Source organism: Lepisma saccharinum, chromosome 3 (genome assembly GCF_977018435.1).
Source record: "Lepisma saccharinum chromosome 3, izLepSacc3.1, whole genome shotgun sequence".
Classification (NCBI taxonomy): Eukaryota; Metazoa; Arthropoda; class Insecta; order Zygentoma; family Lepismatidae; genus Lepisma; species Lepisma saccharinum.
The window spans coordinates 100,172,054-100,189,899 of record NC_139231.1 but is presented as its reverse complement, the minus strand read 5'-3'; the positions used below and the strand labels follow the sequence as shown (position 1 = coordinate 100,189,899).

General features: G+C 39.7%; 1 protein-coding gene across 1 annotated transcript in view; it reads right to left on the bottom strand.

Annotated features, from left to right (window-relative positions):
- The window catches only part of LOC145985248 (CD9 antigen-like), a 179,329-nt gene that overhangs the window by 4,247 nt on the left and 157,236 nt on the right, over nt 1-17,846 (bottom strand). The window contains exons 3-4 of the mRNA XM_083119024.1: nt 4,371-4,544; nt 3,007-3,213 (exon numbers count right to left, since the gene is read on the bottom strand). Coding sequence (XP_082975150.1) covers nt 3,007-3,213; nt 4,371-4,544 — 381 coding nt within the window. The remainder of the gene's footprint in view (nt 1-3,006; nt 3,214-4,370; nt 4,545-17,846) is intronic.

Here is a 17,846-nt window from a genome sequence, read left to right as displayed (position 1 = left end):
TTGCCGTCCTCACTAAATATATTATTTATCTCGTCATCCCATGCCGTCGTGTGATTGAAATATGACAGATTTGGGTAAAATATGCTATTTTAAATCACACACAAAATCATAAAATAAGCACGCATAACCGTTTTCTGCAGAAATAAGCATTTATCAGCACTTTCAACCTTAGTTAAATAGCTCATCAAGGTATGTAATATGAAGTATAACCTATCTTCTTACCATTAGAAGTCTGGAAAAGAATATGCATTTCGCTTATAAATCCGGGCTCTAGTCATTATTATTATTATTATTACTAGTGGTGGTGGTAGTAGTAGTAGTAGTTTCAAAGACGTGATTATCCTAAAAAATTACGCAAAATGGGGGTAGAAGTCGGTACTAAAGCATTTGTTTGGAAGAAAAGATTTGAAATATTTTTTCAACATGTTCAATTTTAGATTAGCTAATAATGTAAAACAAGCACACAAACTGTATTTTTGAATGGCAGAAAATGAATGATAAGTGCATTCCGAAGATAATTCTTTTTGTACGTAACATGTATAACTTTCATGTTCAAGGTATGTTTTACTCATATACAACATGGAGCGACATAAAATAATAAACTACATATGCAACATGCTAACACTAAATTGTGTACATATTGAAAGTTACATAAACAGCACATATTATTTAAATACATTACAGAAAACAAGTAGATTGCGACTGACAACAATATTCATTTAATAGGGTGCAAATAATTTCACGGGGCACCATGGTATTCTCTCTTTTACAATTTTTTTCATTTAGATCCCTCGGCGTCCATAGCTGACTCCTGCCGCTCCGCTCTGAACTTGACGAGGCTGAGAAAAACAGCCATTGCGGGCAAAGCGAGCAACAAAATTTTACGAAATGTGCTCCTCTGTGCTCTCCTGCAGGTGCACTTGGCCACTTGGCCATCAATGTTTGCCCCCCCCCCTCTATTTGCCCCTAATAGGGTGGAAATAATATCACGGTGTGCCAAGGCATTCTTTCTTTCACAGCTTTTTTCATTTAGATCATTCGGCCCCCATTGCCGACTCCCTCCACCTCATAGCTATGGCTCTGAACTTGACAACACCGAGAAAAGGAGGGATTTCGAGCGAAGCGAGCAGGAAAATTTAACGACATGTATTTTTATTTGCATAAAATTTGAAATCTATGTGCCCCCCCACCCCTGCAGGTGCCCTTGGCAGTCAACATTTGCCCCCTCCCCCTTGAATTGACTTCTATAGAAGGTTGGGGGCAATGCACGAGTATGTACATTAATATTTAAGTAATAAAGTGTCATTCAATGGCGTGCCCGGGGCGAAGGGGGGGGGGGTGGATGGTAGACATAACCCCCTTTTGGCCCAGTATATCTAAGAAAAAACGTCAAAGGAAGGAAAAGATGACAAAATGGGGACCGTAAAAAGACCCTGGGAACACCATTTGCGTCATAATAATAGAACTTAAAACATATTCGTGCCTCCCCGATGGCTCAGTGGTAGTGTCGTCGCCTTGTAATCAAGGGGTTCCGGGTTCGATACCCGGTGGAGGCACAAGTGTTTCAGATCCCATTTTAAACTGTAGGTCCAGTCCCGATTAGCCTTACTGTGCATAAAGTGGACTTAAAACAACAAATCAATTAATCAATCATAAAGACATATTCTTGTGCTCATAATATGCAGAATGTATTCGATTTACTTCTATGCCATGTACAAATATCAGTAGATAGTTCTTTCTCAGATAGCTTTATTTTCACCCCAAGTTTTATTCAAAAGCAGTCAATTTATTGATTGTAAAATTTGTGAAAGAGCTCACTTGAATTACTGCGTAAATAATTTGGCAGTTGCAAACACTGGTAGCTGTCAACACTTCTGGCGTAATTTGAGCTGGACCGACCAGGAAGCAGGGTGCAGGACCAAGGTCCGTCCAATCTTCCCTCCCTCCCTCCCTGAGAAAACTCTTCACGGGGGTGCAGAAATTCCACTGCCCCAACTCCCAATGTCAACTTTTTTTACGCGTTTTACATTTCGCGAAATCTAAAATAATTTGTAATATAATATGATATATATGGAATTTAGAACAGTGATAATAACTTCTTTTAGTTATTTTATGACTAACAATTATTATTATATTTGCGATCTTGTTTACGTGTTCATGAAGACAAATATTCGTTACTAGTTTTTGCTGGCAACGTACCCATACATGAATCCTTCTGCTTTCGGTTGAACTCGGCTATTTTCGGGAATCACGCAAGCTCGGAAAGCACAGCTTTTTGTAGAAGCTTTGTGGACGGGTTCCACCAGAATTTCACGCTTCGCCATGTGACTCCTTCGGAGGCCTTATTTTCCCGCAGAACGGCTGCAAGCATTGAGGCTGGTGCTTGCTACAGAGCTGCTGGGGGAGTTTGCGGCCGCATTTTTTCGTGAAATCGAGTGCGATGGAAACTAAATACGGTTAGAACATTAAGTACATTAAATTATATTCGAATTATGCAAGCAGTGCTTGCATTGCTTGTACTATATCTTCGCCTCTGGTATAGATCAAAAGGACACAAATACATTGTGCAGCTTGACTATATCACACAGTATATGGACATGTATTAAAATATAGATATGTTTTTACTGTTAGTGGGGAAATGTTGCATTGGAACAATACACTAAACTGCACTTCAAAACAGTTCTCAATTTACAGAAACATCATTGTGCTCCAACATCCACCCTATTCACTTGATCTGGCTTCATGCCATTTCAGCATTTTCTCAAACATCCAAATCAAGCTGAAAGGAACATAATTTGTAGTTGGTTGTAAATGTGAAAGCAAGGGTAAAATATATCCTCTAGGACCTCACATCTGCAGAATAATTGCAAACAGCTGTGTGTCAGTTTTCAAGTAATAAGAGTTACACTCAATCCTGTTTTTCTGAGTCAGACCTCTTATGTAATGCACAAATGCTACATGTCATGTATTATCAAATTAACAGTGGCTAATTATTTAATGACAAACCTCTTTATGCACAGCACTCAGGGAATTAGCACCGACTTTTATTTCCACTGGATCCTTGCATTGGTCCTCATCAACACAGCAGCTCTGTGGCACCTTGTATGTGGCTGCTGATGTTCGTACCAGCACATCCATTGCACTGTCTTTGTTGCCACCAGAGTAAGCGCTTCCTGCCCAATCTGAAGGTGTGTTGGCTCCACAGCATTTCAGCTAAGAAGGAAATGTATGCAATAAATAACAACTAGGTATGTACCGTTATGACATTTTTACTGATATTTATGTAAACTTGACCAGATCCTGCAAAAAATACAAACAATTTTACATGTAAGAAAATTGTACTTGGCTTATGCTCCTTATTCACAATTTTTCAGGTGTCAACAGATTTCCAAGAATTAAAACATTGAAATGTTGGATTAGAAAAACACAGGATCACGTAAAAGTTATCCTCCTGGTCAAGTTGATCAAACTGACTTCCCATCAACATGCAGTTACACTTTTTTCAAAAGCAATGTGTTCCTACCCAATTATGGTCAACCATAATTGAAGGGTTGGAGGAAAAAAAAACAACAGTTAAGTCAAACTCCAGAAAATTTGCAAAAAACATATGCTTTGATGAATGGGAGTGTCGATCAACTATATGAAATGAAAGAAAGCATGTTGTAAAGTCCAGTACAGCATCCACATGGCAGGAAATGGCATCACTACTTCACTTAAGACAGAAAATTGACTTACCAGATTTTTTTCCATTGTCCCTTCAATTCATGTAATTTTAATGATTGCCATTTTAATATTTGTGGTACACACGTGCAATTTATAATTATTATCTACCTTTATGCATTACAAAATGTGAAAATTCATTTTGCCAAACATATATTTCGTGCAACCAAATAATATCATTGACCTATCTAATCCCTTGAGGGCAAACTCTATTTCTCTTGCCATCTGAAATACCTGGTCCCTGTGTATCAATTGGCTTTCTCTCCCCTCTGTTGTGAATGTAGCAACTTAATGTTCGACCCCTCTTAAAGCAAAATGTGAACAAAGCAAGTGCTGTCTCTAGCACTCCTTTTAGTGGGTGGAAGCACTCGCGTGATGGCTGCCAAGGTTTTTCAGCAGACTATAGACCACAGAGTGGCAGGAGCGTAATCAGAATAAACCTTCTCAGATACGGCCACAACAGAGCATTGGCGACATTAATCATAATGATGCATATAATGGGAACCTTCTTTGTTTCGGTCCCGTAATAACAGCGTGAATATCAAAATGCATTTTTATTTAAAGACATGGCCCACCCATGCCAGAAAGCCTGGTGCCTCCATTGAGAACATTGTAAATTTTACAGTAACTTATAACACTGTCATACTTACACCTCTTTGGATTCCATCGAAAGCAGCAGACCTGCTGTTGATTCCGTCGTACTCCTCCTGGACAGTTTTCATCACAGACTCCTTGATGGCATCCACCAGGCTGTCGCTATGCAAGTACGTCCAAACTCCGGCTACAATTTCAGCGACGAGGATAATGAACAGGAAGAAGAAGAACTGAAATGAAATGGGATCTCACAAAATATCTGGTTGATCAATGTTTATTTTAATCAAATTACAGAGATGGTCCTAGACTATAAATCTGCATCTACATGAGTTACCTACATTGGCTTACAGTCTATGTAGACAATGTAAACTACACTAAACAATAACTTACAGCACTCTTTTGAGGAAAAAGTGTATTTTTTAATTACGTTGGTTCATTTCCAGCTCACAACACCTCTATCTACAACAAACAGTTCTACATTCCCTTCCAACCATCAACTGTTGGGCAAATGTAAAATGTTATCAATCATCATTGGTGAAGCATGTGGTCTTAAGTAGAAAGCAAGCGATATTTTAATAAAACATGCAGTACCAATTTGCATTAGCTGAGAAGATATACCTAAATTTACCATAACGGAGTCAAACCAGAAGTATTCCGATGTTTTGACAGTTTCGCCCCAGAAAATAAATTCTCAATTTCCATTCTTTCGTTTTTTTTTAATCATTGTTAATATCAACAGCTAATGTATAAACAGGCTACTACTTCACAAATACTGTTAGCACTGTCACCTTGTAATCAAGAGATCCCAGGTTCGATTTCCAGTGAAGGTGTATTGCACCATGTAGTATGACCTATTTTAAACTATAGATCCGGTCCCAATTACCTCCACACCCCCTATACGCCTTCATGGCGTGGTGCTATGCACAGGGGAGCACTTTACTTTACTTTACTTTAGATCCGGTCCCAATTAGCTTACCTGATCTCAAATTTAGTGTAGTATGTATAAAATATACATATTACATTTCCAATGTTGTATCCTATGACACTGCAGGCCCAGTCCCGATTAGCGCATATATTGGCATAAAGTGGACTTGAAACCAACTTTTGTTTACTTATTTCACCTATTTACCCTCTTCCCTAAGAAAGTGGGAAATTTTGCATGGTTTATGAAGATTATGTTGTTTATGGATGTTTCATGTGTTTTCCTCGCGGCACTAGCGTATGCAGGATTTTTTCGGACGTGGTTGAAATTGTAAAGGTGGATATTACATAGATGCATTCTTGAGGGAGGGGGTACACAATAAAATATTACATAATTGCCAATTTTAGCCTTCCTTTCAAAAGTTATTTAAAGACAAAAATGATAATTGGGTGTCATTTTAAGGAGGCTTGCATTTACCAATTTGATTTCTCCTCAGTTCTTTACACCATTTATTTGAAAATTTGGAAGGAACAGTACCCCCTGTGTACGTCAGTGACTCGGAGTTGTGTTATAGTGAATCGATAATGATAGGCATTTTGTCATTCGTTATTTTTATTCCTTTTTTATTCTACATCCCATGTTGTTTTAATGAATGGAATTCTGTTGATTCGAAACAGATTTTACCTTTTACTTATTCACGTTTTTATTCCAATTCATTATCATCACATCGTGGAAAATATACTGAATGAAAATGGTGATGGACAATTCACCTACGGTTTCTTTTGCGGTTAGGTGTACTATTTATTACGTCAATTACGTCGTTGTCAAGTCCATGTGATTTGATCTTTATGTGGGCAATTATGTATTACTTATGTATTGCGCGCTGTTTTCTTGTAGTGTTTTTTTTTTATAAAATGTAATTGGTTTTGTGTATCCTGGTGGAGAGAAGAATAGGAAATGAATTGGAAAGTGAATTGCATGCGATCACGTTTATTATACAACGGTTGTGGTGAATATCTCATGCTAACAGGTGGCAGTACTATCTGGCGCCAATGACATTGCTTTGGCGCGTCTGCTAGGTGGGGAGAGTAGTGCCAAGTGCTGTATGTTATCATGGGTGTATGTGAATTTTGGTGCGTGGGTGTAATTGCAGTGTTGACAGCGATTTTTACGTCTGTGTTAGGTAATAGTGTTAGATTTAAAGCTACTGGAATTTCCGTATGCTCTTTGGCTTTATGTGTGTGCATACAGCGACATTTCGTTCAGAAAAAAAAAAACTGAAAGAAAAATGCTCTGGATTACGACTGTGTATGTCGGCTATTTTATCTAGTACTGTACGTCATTCGTGTCCCACTCGACACATTTTTCAACCTGCACCCACAGCGGAAAATGCATATTTCCAAGGTATGTATGATAATTTCTTGAATATGATTTTCTTTAGATATGATCAGTTTTATTTTGTTAGATGCTGATAGCATAGGCGCCGATTTTGAGGCGGGGGGAGGAGGCACTTTCTGTCCTCCCCCCAATCACGTAGAAGGACGCGTTTTATATATATTTACATATATAAATTACTGGATGTGCCGATCTTGCTCCCCCAAAAATTTATCTTAAGTTGGCCCCTCGATAAAGCGAAATATTTTGCATGGTGTGTGAAGATTACGTTGTTTATGAACGTTGTCCGTTGTTTATTGTGAAATAAAGTACTTCTGTTACTTTGGCGTGCAGCAGAACAGCCCGAAGGCTCCCCGCAAGTTAATGTAGTACCCAACCCAACAAGACATTCCACAACAGCAGTAGACGGGACGTTCGTTGCCTACCGTTTCATAAATGTACTCTTCAAAGATAAGGTTTAGCATAGTGCGGGAGCAAATTTTGCAAAAAGGGAGGAGGGGAAGGGACAACTGTCTCCACAGCCCTTAATCGCCGCCACTGAATGTATTATAAAATAAAGTAAATCAAAACATGAATGACTGAAAACTTATGAACAAAAATAGAAGTGAAATTATCGTTAGGAGTGTTAGATTTATTGGTGTTTATAATTTTACGCCTATTTGTTTAATGCTGGTAGCAATTTTCGACCTTTTTTGTTAACTTAGGAGTGCTAAGTTTGATGGTGTAATCTCTTGCACGTGTTATTTAGCTATTTGAGTGTGCATACAACCAGTTTTTACTAAAGCTCTCGCCACGAAAACAGTCCAGTGAAGGTTGGAGCTTCCCCTTGCCTCCGCCACACAAATCTTGGAACATGGAACATTTTACTTTTTAACTTCACATGCTTATACGTTTTGTGTATAAAATATATACTGTAGGCATCTATGAACCTTAAGAATGTTTCACTATTTTTTTTCCAACCCTCTTGTGTCACTGCTTCTATTATTTTTTAGTTTGAAGTAAAAAAAATCCTCGTGAATTTCATGGAAACATGTTTTTATTTTTTTTCTGAATGGCCAAGAAAGTATTTCAGTGTAAAAAAATACCTCGTAATGTTCTTTACGTTAAATACTATGTACATATTTTCTAACATTTTTTTCGGAATTATAGAAAGACTGAAAGTTGAAATTGTATGTGGGTGGCGTGACCTTGACTGGACAGTTTTCGTGCCGGGAGCTTATAATAATAATAAACGGCTAAATTACTCCAATAGATGGCAGGTTTTTACTTACGCGGGCCATACTTTGGGATCAAATATTTATTTGTGCTTTCCACGCGCTGAAGCCAATTTTATATTACGTAAACATCGAAATCTGTTGATTATAAAATATTGAACGTGATTCTCGAGCGGGTACAGTGGGTCAACGGCCCCGGGTAGCTTTAACTTTTTTATTAGAAAATAACACAATAGATGCCCCACCAATCCTTCGAGTTTCGTTCCCAAATCTCAAAAAATATGAATATGAATTGTTGTTTTAAGTTCACTTTATGCACAGAAAGGCCAATCGGGACTGGATTTACAGTTTAAAGTGGTATCCAAATCACTATGTGCCCCCACCTGGTATCGAACCAGTGACCCATTTCCAAAAATATAGTCTACAGAGTTCTGAATATACAAATAAATGAACAAATATAAAAAAGGAACAGAGCTAGAGAGTTGAGGGATTTGTCGCAGTAGTAGCAGATTTGTAGTGGCCATCAGGAACGGCGCTACGGGGGGGGGGGGGGGGGGGCTAGGGAGGCCAAGGCCTGCCACAAAGAGCTCTCGGCGCCACCTGTAGCGCCCTAGATTTTTGTAGTACGATAGACGCATTTTGGCCAAAAACTTAAAAAGTAGAAGCTTACATTTCCCATTATAAAATTTCCATTCGGAGCAAGTACATACAATGTTTAAGTACATTTTCTAGTTCGGTTAGATCCAGGGACGTCGTTAGGGAGGGGCACGCGGGGGCACTGGCCCCGGCAAACGTCCACGTGGCCCCGGGAAACTGTTCTGTATTTGCTGGAACTTTTACTTGGATGACAAATATTGCAAAATAATTCGTCAGTAAATTTTGCTTGCAGTTTGAACCACGTCTTCAATTTTCAGTAGTACGAACCCAAGCAAGGTATTTCTTTCTTATTTCCCTGTTTCTTGCTTGTTGAACACAAACAGATGTTTTGGGAGGGGATGCAGTTAATGGTTTTGTGGTCCGCCCCGGTCAGAGTAAAAACTGAGACCTATTGAAAATGCACTTTTCCTCCCTGCTGCACACCAGATCCAGGATCCCCCCAAAACCCGCACTTTCTCTTCATCTGGCCCTGCACTGGCACCATGGGCGCCGAAAGGACAACACAAACAGGAGGATTTAGTTACAGGTGGCTAGAACTTTCTGGGTTAATTATTTTATGGTTCAGAAAAGATATCCCCATGAGTTTCAAATTTCAAGAACAGAATTCTATTGCTTGTCCCTTTTTCGGCGCGGGAATGAATGACATAGCGGTTCTTCTCACATGCACTCAACCTCCTGCTAATGTCCTGCCCTGCAAAGGAGGGGAAAGGCCACTTTCTGAAAATTCATCGAAACATCGAAGCGGTCGGTTCATTTGTTGATTTGGTAGACAGTTGATACGAGGGTCACAATTTATATTTTGAGCCTTGGCAACACTGATTGAAGTTAGACGCGATTTGACGTTTGCACGGAATCGTCTGGCATTATTGATCATAACGTACTTCAAATGTTTTGTCACTAGCTTCATTTGTGTTGTTTATGTTGCCTTGGAGATTGCGCGACAACAATAAAATGGAATTATCTCGTGAACATTTTCGTGCGATGATATTTTACGATTTTCGACGTGGATTATCAAGACAAGAGTGCATCGATCAACTTACTTCCACATTTGGCGATGAAGCCCCATCCTTTGCCACTGTGAAACACTGGTATAACGAATTTAATCGTGGCCGCCATTCGCTCACCGACGAGATTCGCGAAGGTCGTCCAAAATCAGTTGTTGTTCAAGAAAACATTGATGCTGTGCAAAACCTAATACTGCAAGATCGTCATGTGACATACTGTGAGATTGAGGCAACCATAGGCATTAGTTCCACCAGCATATATAAAATATTACATGATGATTTAGCTGTGAGAAAGGTATGTTCTCGTTGGATCCCACACAATTTGACAAAAACTCAAAAAGACGCTCGCGTCAATTGGTGCAAACAAATGCTCAATAAATACAAACGTGATGCTTCAAAAGACGTATATAAGATTGTAACAGGAGACGAATCATGGATATATGCATATGAGTCGGAACGTAAACAGCAGTCGACTGTATGGGTGTTTCAAGATGAATACAATCCAACAAAAGTTGTTCGCGCTCGAAGCACATCGAAACAAATGGTCGCCTGTTTTTTCTGGAAAACTGGTCATGTGGCAACTGTGCCTTTATAGGAACGTAGAACGGTCAACTCTGAATGGTACACAACAATTTGTTTGCCAGAGGTCTTCGGTCAAATACGGAAAACAAACAAACGCGGTCGGATCATTCTTCATCAAGACAATGCCAGCTGTCACACATCTCGTCTAACAACCGACTTTATGAACAGTCAAAAAATCGAATTGATGGGTCATCCTCCGTACAGTCCTGATTTGGCACCCAATGACTTCTTCTTGTTTTCGAATGTCAAGAATAAATTGCGTGGACAACGATTTTCGTCGACGGAAGACGCCGTTGATGCGTTCAAAAACCATATTATGGAGGTGTCTCAAGAAGATTGGAAAAACTGCTTTGACAAATGGTTCGAACGAATGCAAAAGTGTATTGACCATAAAGGAGAATACTTCGAAAAACAATAAAGCAGTTTTCAATGCCAAATTCCTGTTTTTTCATTGTTAGGCTCAAAATATAAATAGTGACCCTCGTATCTTGTCAGATAGTTTGAAGTAGGATTTGTGGTCCGAGCGGTAGTAAACGTCTGTAAACGCAAGAAGATAGCATCACGAAGTGTTTGTGATCTCGTTTTCATTCATCGCGAGTAAAATGTCAAATGAGAAGCTGCCAGATTGTCTTCCTCTGGAAACAATGGATCAGGATCGACTGATCAACCAAATATCCAACATATTGGCATTCTAAAAGAAAGTCTGACTACTACACAAGATCCTGGGTTCGACTCCCAGGGTGGTTGATCTCATGTATAATGAAAAATAAACCACGTTTCAGTTAAGGAAGGAAACTAGATATGTAGCAATTGGTTTTACAGCCGTCTGCATGCTCTATAAGTATTATGTTACAAAATTTGTATATCTTTCTGACTTTCTGTGATTTCTCTTCATTTAGCCTCCACCTGCAAATGCGGAAGCTGCTGCTGCTTAGGTGGCTATGTTGGCTAGACATACAAATATAATTAATCCCTAGTCATACAGCGAATAATACTTATAATATAATCATGAATTATGGAGCAGCAAATAACTTATCAAGCATTTTCTGTCTCTATTTGTTGTGCAGTGGTTGACAAGGTGCATTATGATGCCAGGGATCCTGGGTTCGAATCCCGGACTGGGTATGTGTGTTCTTTATGATGGTCCTCTCATCAATTTCACATCACTCATTTTCACCTTCATCTTCACGATTAGCCGTCAGAAAAGCGAAGTAAAAAAAACCAAATCAATCATTTATATATTTCTATATTACGCCGCTTTTTTACCTCTTGGGTTAAATGCGACGATGAGGATGAATGATGAGCCGAAGGAATGGCGATGGGACAGACATGATACAACCATACCTGTCCAATTCCCGAACCTTGGACCTCTGGTTTCGTAGCGTGTTATACTCAATGGAATTCTTAGGCAGAAAAACTGTAAAAGTGGGGTGAAAGAAGCAAAGTTGTACGCTGCATAAAAGGACATGTTTAGTTCTTCAAAAACCTTCCAATTATCGAGTTCGTGTTTTAAGTTCACTGTATGCACAGTAAGGCTAATCGGGGATCCAAACCGCTATGAGCATCCACCGGGTATCGAACCCGGAACCCCTTGATTACGAGGCGACGATGCTACCATGCGCCACCGAGGAGGTCCTTAGTCCTTTTCTTTCAAAAACTAAAAGACTATATATATATATATATATATATATATATAAGATATTTTAGGAATAAAGACGTCGTCCGAACTATTTTCATAGAGACCCGTTACTTATAGACTATGCGCACTCGTCTACAATATATATATATATATATATATATATATATATATATATATATATTTATATATTTATAATATATGTATACAGTATAGGCCTATAAGTTTGTTAATTTATAATTGTTTGATAGAAAAAATCTTACGTTTGGGCCCCCCCAAAGTGATCAACCTAGCTACGTCCCTGGTTAGATCGCAAGGTTACTTTATTATGATGTGTTCTAAAGTCAGGGGGAGGGGACAGCTGCAGATATTCATGGATAACAGGGGGCACTGATCATTTGATACTAAGTAATTGGCCAATCATGAGTCACCAAACGTGCTACGAAATCTGCTGCCTGTCTGGTAGGTGTATTCAGTGGCTGTGAGAATTTTTCTTTGATTGTTGGCATATACAGCTAAATGTGTACAATTATTAGCCTCTATATATCGTATCACTATATTTCGGAATAGATCTAACAGCTGTGACAAATGATTTTTTAAACTAGAGAGGAGTTATATTTCTTTTCTGTTTGCTAGTTCCTCATTCGAGTAACGAAAATTGCATGAGTGTTAGCGATCGATGTGCTTTCATTGGTTTCATCCTTACTGCTGCAAATATTCGATATTATATATATATATATATATATATATATATATATATATATATATACATACACACACACACATATATAAATACGATGTTAAATAATCAAAGAGAACACTACCTAATTCTTAAATGCTGAGTGGGAAAGATTCAAATTGGGTTCCCAGTCCCGATAGTCTAGCGATATAACTGCTGCCTTGATATCAAGGGCTCCCGAGTTCGATCCCCGGTGTAGGCAACATTTCATTAAATATTTCATTAAGTGGTTCCACTAGAAGCTGCAGCTCTCGTACCGATTAGCCTCTGTGCATATAGTCAACATTGAACGGTGTGGAAATCGGCAGCTTGGGAAATTTTATGCACTACATGTTAATTAATTATCATTTGCGAGGTTACAAAATAATTTTTACAGTACCGTCATAATGGCCATATTTGATTCCGTGCAGGATAATCAATCTTTGAAGCATATCTAAAACTATTCATTCAATTCTCATCAGTATTATTTATTCATAATATATTCTGAAATAAAATTATAATCTTCAGCAGTTATTTTCCCTAATCAAAATGCCCAGTGCAAGAGTTGCAACTATATTTGTTACTTTTATGTCAATATAATTATTTGTCTCCTAGTGGAGGTGAATTTGTAGTGAAAATATGTGTTCTTTTGAAAGTGGCACCTCCTAAGTGGACATTTCCTCCTCACCTTCCCCATTTTCAGGAACGTCAGAACCAGGGGGGCAGGGGTGGGGCGACTTGCCCCCACTCATCATCAAGGGGGGCAAAATAGTATTTTTGCCTCCCCCCCCCGATCGCGTGCTAAAAATGAGACTATATTTCTTCCAACTTGTGTTTCGTTTTGAAAAAATGAAAAAAAATTCTAGTTAAATAAAAGTGGACTCAAGTTTCGATACCAGCAAGAACCTGTACGTGACAGAAATATCCATGTGCAGATAAGAATCGCAGCCACGTCTCCGCAAATTAAGTGTAAGGTGGAATTATTCTCTTGGAAATTCGCCGCTTCGATTTTACGGACACATGCGGTCGGTGTGAAACAATAAAGCCTGCGTACCCCGATGGGAAGGGGGCAGAGAACAGCCTAATTTTAAATCTTCTTTTCCATCTGCAACTACAACCTTGGTGACAATGAAGTTCGACCAGAAAGGAATACGTGATTAAATGCACAGAGGCATAGGCGGTGGAATGGGTGACCCGCAGAAGTGACGCATGTGTGTAAGAGGAGGCGTGTGAGCAGGCAAGAATCGTGATCCCAGCATGTTGCACCCAAGGTCACGTAAAGAACGAAAACGGGGAACTATACGCGTGACATTGAACTTCGACCAGGCACCAGACCCATACGGAAAAATTCCAGATAGTGGCGCATTCGACGGAAGCATGACGTCACGGACACGATAAAGGAGTCCGCCGTATATAAGCGCGTGCTGTGCACCGAGGAACCGCAGTGCATCATCACCATGGCCAGGGGCAAACCTATTGACAACACCGTGAGGAGAAGAGTGGTGGAGTTGCAACGGGATGGACTCAGTGAACGGGAAATAGGGCGCCAACTGAACTTACCCAAGTCAACCGTCCACTGCATCATCAAACACCACCAAAATACGGGTACTACAGAGCCAGGTAAGGCCCCCGGTCGAAAACGCCTGCTGAGCGTGCGTGACCTACGAATATTTAGGCGCTATATCCAGACCAACAATCATGTTTCTGTGGCCGAATTACGATACGGTGGGCACGAATGTACCGGGGATGGACATTTCGGCAGTGGAACAGGGTTTTGTGGACGGACGAATCCATTTTCAATGTTGTGTACGGGAAAATACGGAAAACAGTCATTTGTCGGAAGGAGGAACAGAATGAAGCAAAATGTTATGCACGTCGGATACAGAAACCTGAGTCAGTGATGGTATGGGGATGCATGACGGCATCTGGGGTTGGCCCACTACACGTCTGTGAGAGCATTGTGAATGCACACGCCTATACACGCATACTGGAGCGGCATCTTCCCACAGTGCGAAGGCACCTGTTCCACATGCGGGGTCTCATCTTTCAACACGACAATGCCAGGCCTCATACAGCACGGCTGACAAGAGAATGGTTGACTCGCCATCACGTGCGAACTCTGCCATGGCCACCATCGAGTCCCGACCTCTCGCCCATTGAGAATGTGTGGCGTGTTCTTAAGCGACGTGTGCAACAGAGGGGACCCACGACAGTGGCTGCTCTTATCGCCTGCCTGCAGGAGGAATGGCACCGCATCGATGTGGAATACCTTGAACGACTCGTCCGCAGCATGCCCCGACGCATTGCCACAGTTATTCGCCGACGGGGCGGCGTCACACCATGGTAAACAGGATCCCCTCTAACAGTGGTCGAACTTCAATGTCACGTGTAGATGGACGAAAATGTTTTATTTTGTGTAGACACCATACATTGCTGCGTTGCAGCGGAAATTTATGTTTTCCTTTGTTCCATGCAGCCTGCTGAATAAAATATGTTCAGCATATGCATGTGTTCTCCTTCTTTCACAACGCACTCCTATATTTGTGACTGGTCGAACTTCATTGTCACTAAGGTTGTACATTCCATGGATGCAAGAGCTTCGAACCAGGGGGGCAGATGGAGCTTGAGCTTTCTAGGTAAAAAGGTGAAGGTGGGAAAAAATTCGGGACGAATGCGAGACGACGCGGTGGTCTAGTGGGTAGGGCGTCTGACTGCCACGCGGAGACTCGGGTTCGATTTCCGTGGTGGGTGATCTAAGGTCGGAATTTTTCCGGCCTTATTCCCGCAAAAAGCGGCTCCCGGGCTCAACCAGCCTAAAATGAATGGGTACCTGGGGGCAACCCTGGGGGATAAATGCTGCCAGAGCATGGTGCTGATCACATCACCTCGAAAATGTCCGAGATCGAAAATGTGTGGACCCTACCCCCACATCCCTTAAATGTGCCTGGGTTAAAACACAAAATCACATGTGAACATAAGAATGAATGGTGTTACCTCTCTCTGAGGTCTAAAACTAGCCCTGAACATGACGTTTAAAACAAACAGTAAATTTTTAATAAATCTAAATGGCCAAGAAATGAAAGTTCCTTCCTTGGTTCTTTCGCCTCTACCCACAAGTGCTTTCAGTATTGCCTGATGTTAAGAAGCCACAGAGGAGGAGCAAGATTGTCTTTTTGCTCCCCCTCCCCCCAGCCACGCCCTAAAAAAATGAGACTACATATATTTCAACTTATCTTAGTTGTGAGGAATGTTTGGAAAAATATTTTTGCACTAGATTTGTGAACGTGCACTAAAGTTTCTGTTAACAACAAGAATCACGTGACATCGCCGTCAGGTCTCTGCAAATCAAGTATCCCCGTAGGAATTGGCTGCATCTGTTTCCAGTTTCGCTTTGAAGACTGCCAGGTTTTACCTACAAGTGCGCTTATAGTATATAGCGCTTACCAAATAAAATATACCATATTGCCCCAGTCTCATTGACTGCCTTCGCGATCAGCCAAAAATGGTAGAAAAGTGAAGTAAAATAAACTAAATCTATCATTAAATTATTTCCTTTTAACTGTTTCATTCATGTAATTCTTCTTTAGTATGCGACGTTTTTGTTAAAATAATACTAAGATTTATAAAATGATGAAATGGTAAACGAGAACACGGCCACGGGCAACTTTCTTTGCAACACATCGAACAGAAAGCGTCAGAAACATAGATTTTCTCAATACGTTTACACGTGTATCGCATACTTTTAAAAGTAGTGCGTTTTCAGTTATGTTACTAATCATTAAAGGAATGCCTCAATACCATCATGCTGCACTGCATGCGAAGATCGAGTACCAGGCAGGGGTGGAAATTTGCGGTAATTATAGTAAGACCTAAAATTTCAGTTTTCATGTATTAAGCGCCGTTTAAAGGAATTATAAGTAATAAAATATTCCGTAATAGAGGTCTCTGGGCCTTCTCTTATCTCCTATGAGGCTTCGCTACTGTGGATATTCATATATTCAATAAGTATGTATTTATCATTTATGTAATATATATATAACAAAATAAAATAAGCTATTTAATAATAATACTGGGTGATTTTTTTAACCTGAATCATTTGAATATCTTGAAAAAAAAAAACATCCTACAAAAAAATGTTTCAAATAAAAAGTTGATGGTTTGGAGGGGGAAGTTTAGTGGTGCAACAAAAGAACACCCCCTCCCCCTCTTGTAGGTGGGGCGGGGGGCAACTTTGAAATTTCAAATAGAAACCCCTATTTTTTATTACAGATTCGGATTTTACGGAAAAAAATACATAAGTTTTGTCTGAAACATTTTTTTTCGATTCGTGATAGACGGCGCTATAATCGACAAATTTTCATTTCTTGAATTTTACACTTTAAAACCAATGTATTCATTTCGCAATTCATTTAAATTCAAAAAGTAAAACATTCTCGTGCATGAACTTTGTACTAATTCTTGACAAATCTTTTGAGATTTCATCAAGCTGGTAATTCGCCTATTTACAACATTTAAAAGTTAGATTCGATATTTGTTTAATTTTTTTTATTGTTGTGTCAAAGATGTTAAACAAAGCTGCAATAGAAAAATAAAAAAAAAACAATGTCAAGAAACAGTTCCTTTTTAGACTTTCCCTGTTAAATCATGGTTTGTTTATCATTGTTTGTTTTTCATTGTTTTTTAGATCACAAGAATGCTCCGAGCGATTAATTTGACTAAGCTGTTGATACTTTTTAATATCAATGGATGTATTAACTGTAGAAGAGAAAATTGAAATGGTTCTCGTGTATGGAGAATCTGGCAGGAATCTCCGTCAAGCTGTCGTTGTTTATGCTCAGCGTTTTCCAGACAGGGTGCATTCTTTCGCTTTGTTTCAACGTACAATCAATCAATTTACTACTGAAGGAAGTGTTAAACCTAAACAAAGGACCCGTCGAAGAACAGTTACTGGAGAAGAAAATGAAATTAATGTGTTAGCTGCTGTGGCCCATGATCCTCATGTCAGCTCGCGAGAAGTAGCTCGAAATTCCGGATTGCCCCAGAGCAGTGTTTTGAAGATTTTACAGCGTCATAAATATTATCCATATCATGTGTCATTGCATCAAGAACTTCATGGCGATGATTTTCAAAATCGAGTGACGTTTTGTCAGTGGGCACGTGAACAAATACAAATAAACCCAAATTTCTTCCGTCTGGTATTGTTCTCTGATGAGTCATCTTTTACAAACCACGGAACGGTCAATCGGCATAATATGCATTACTGGAGTGTCGGCTGCGCTAAGTTGAGCATCAGCGTCCATGGACTGTAAACGTGTGGTGTGGAATTATTGATGACAAACTCATCGGTTCCTACTTCATTGATGGAAATTTGAATGGTCAACAGTACCGCGACATTCTTCAAAAT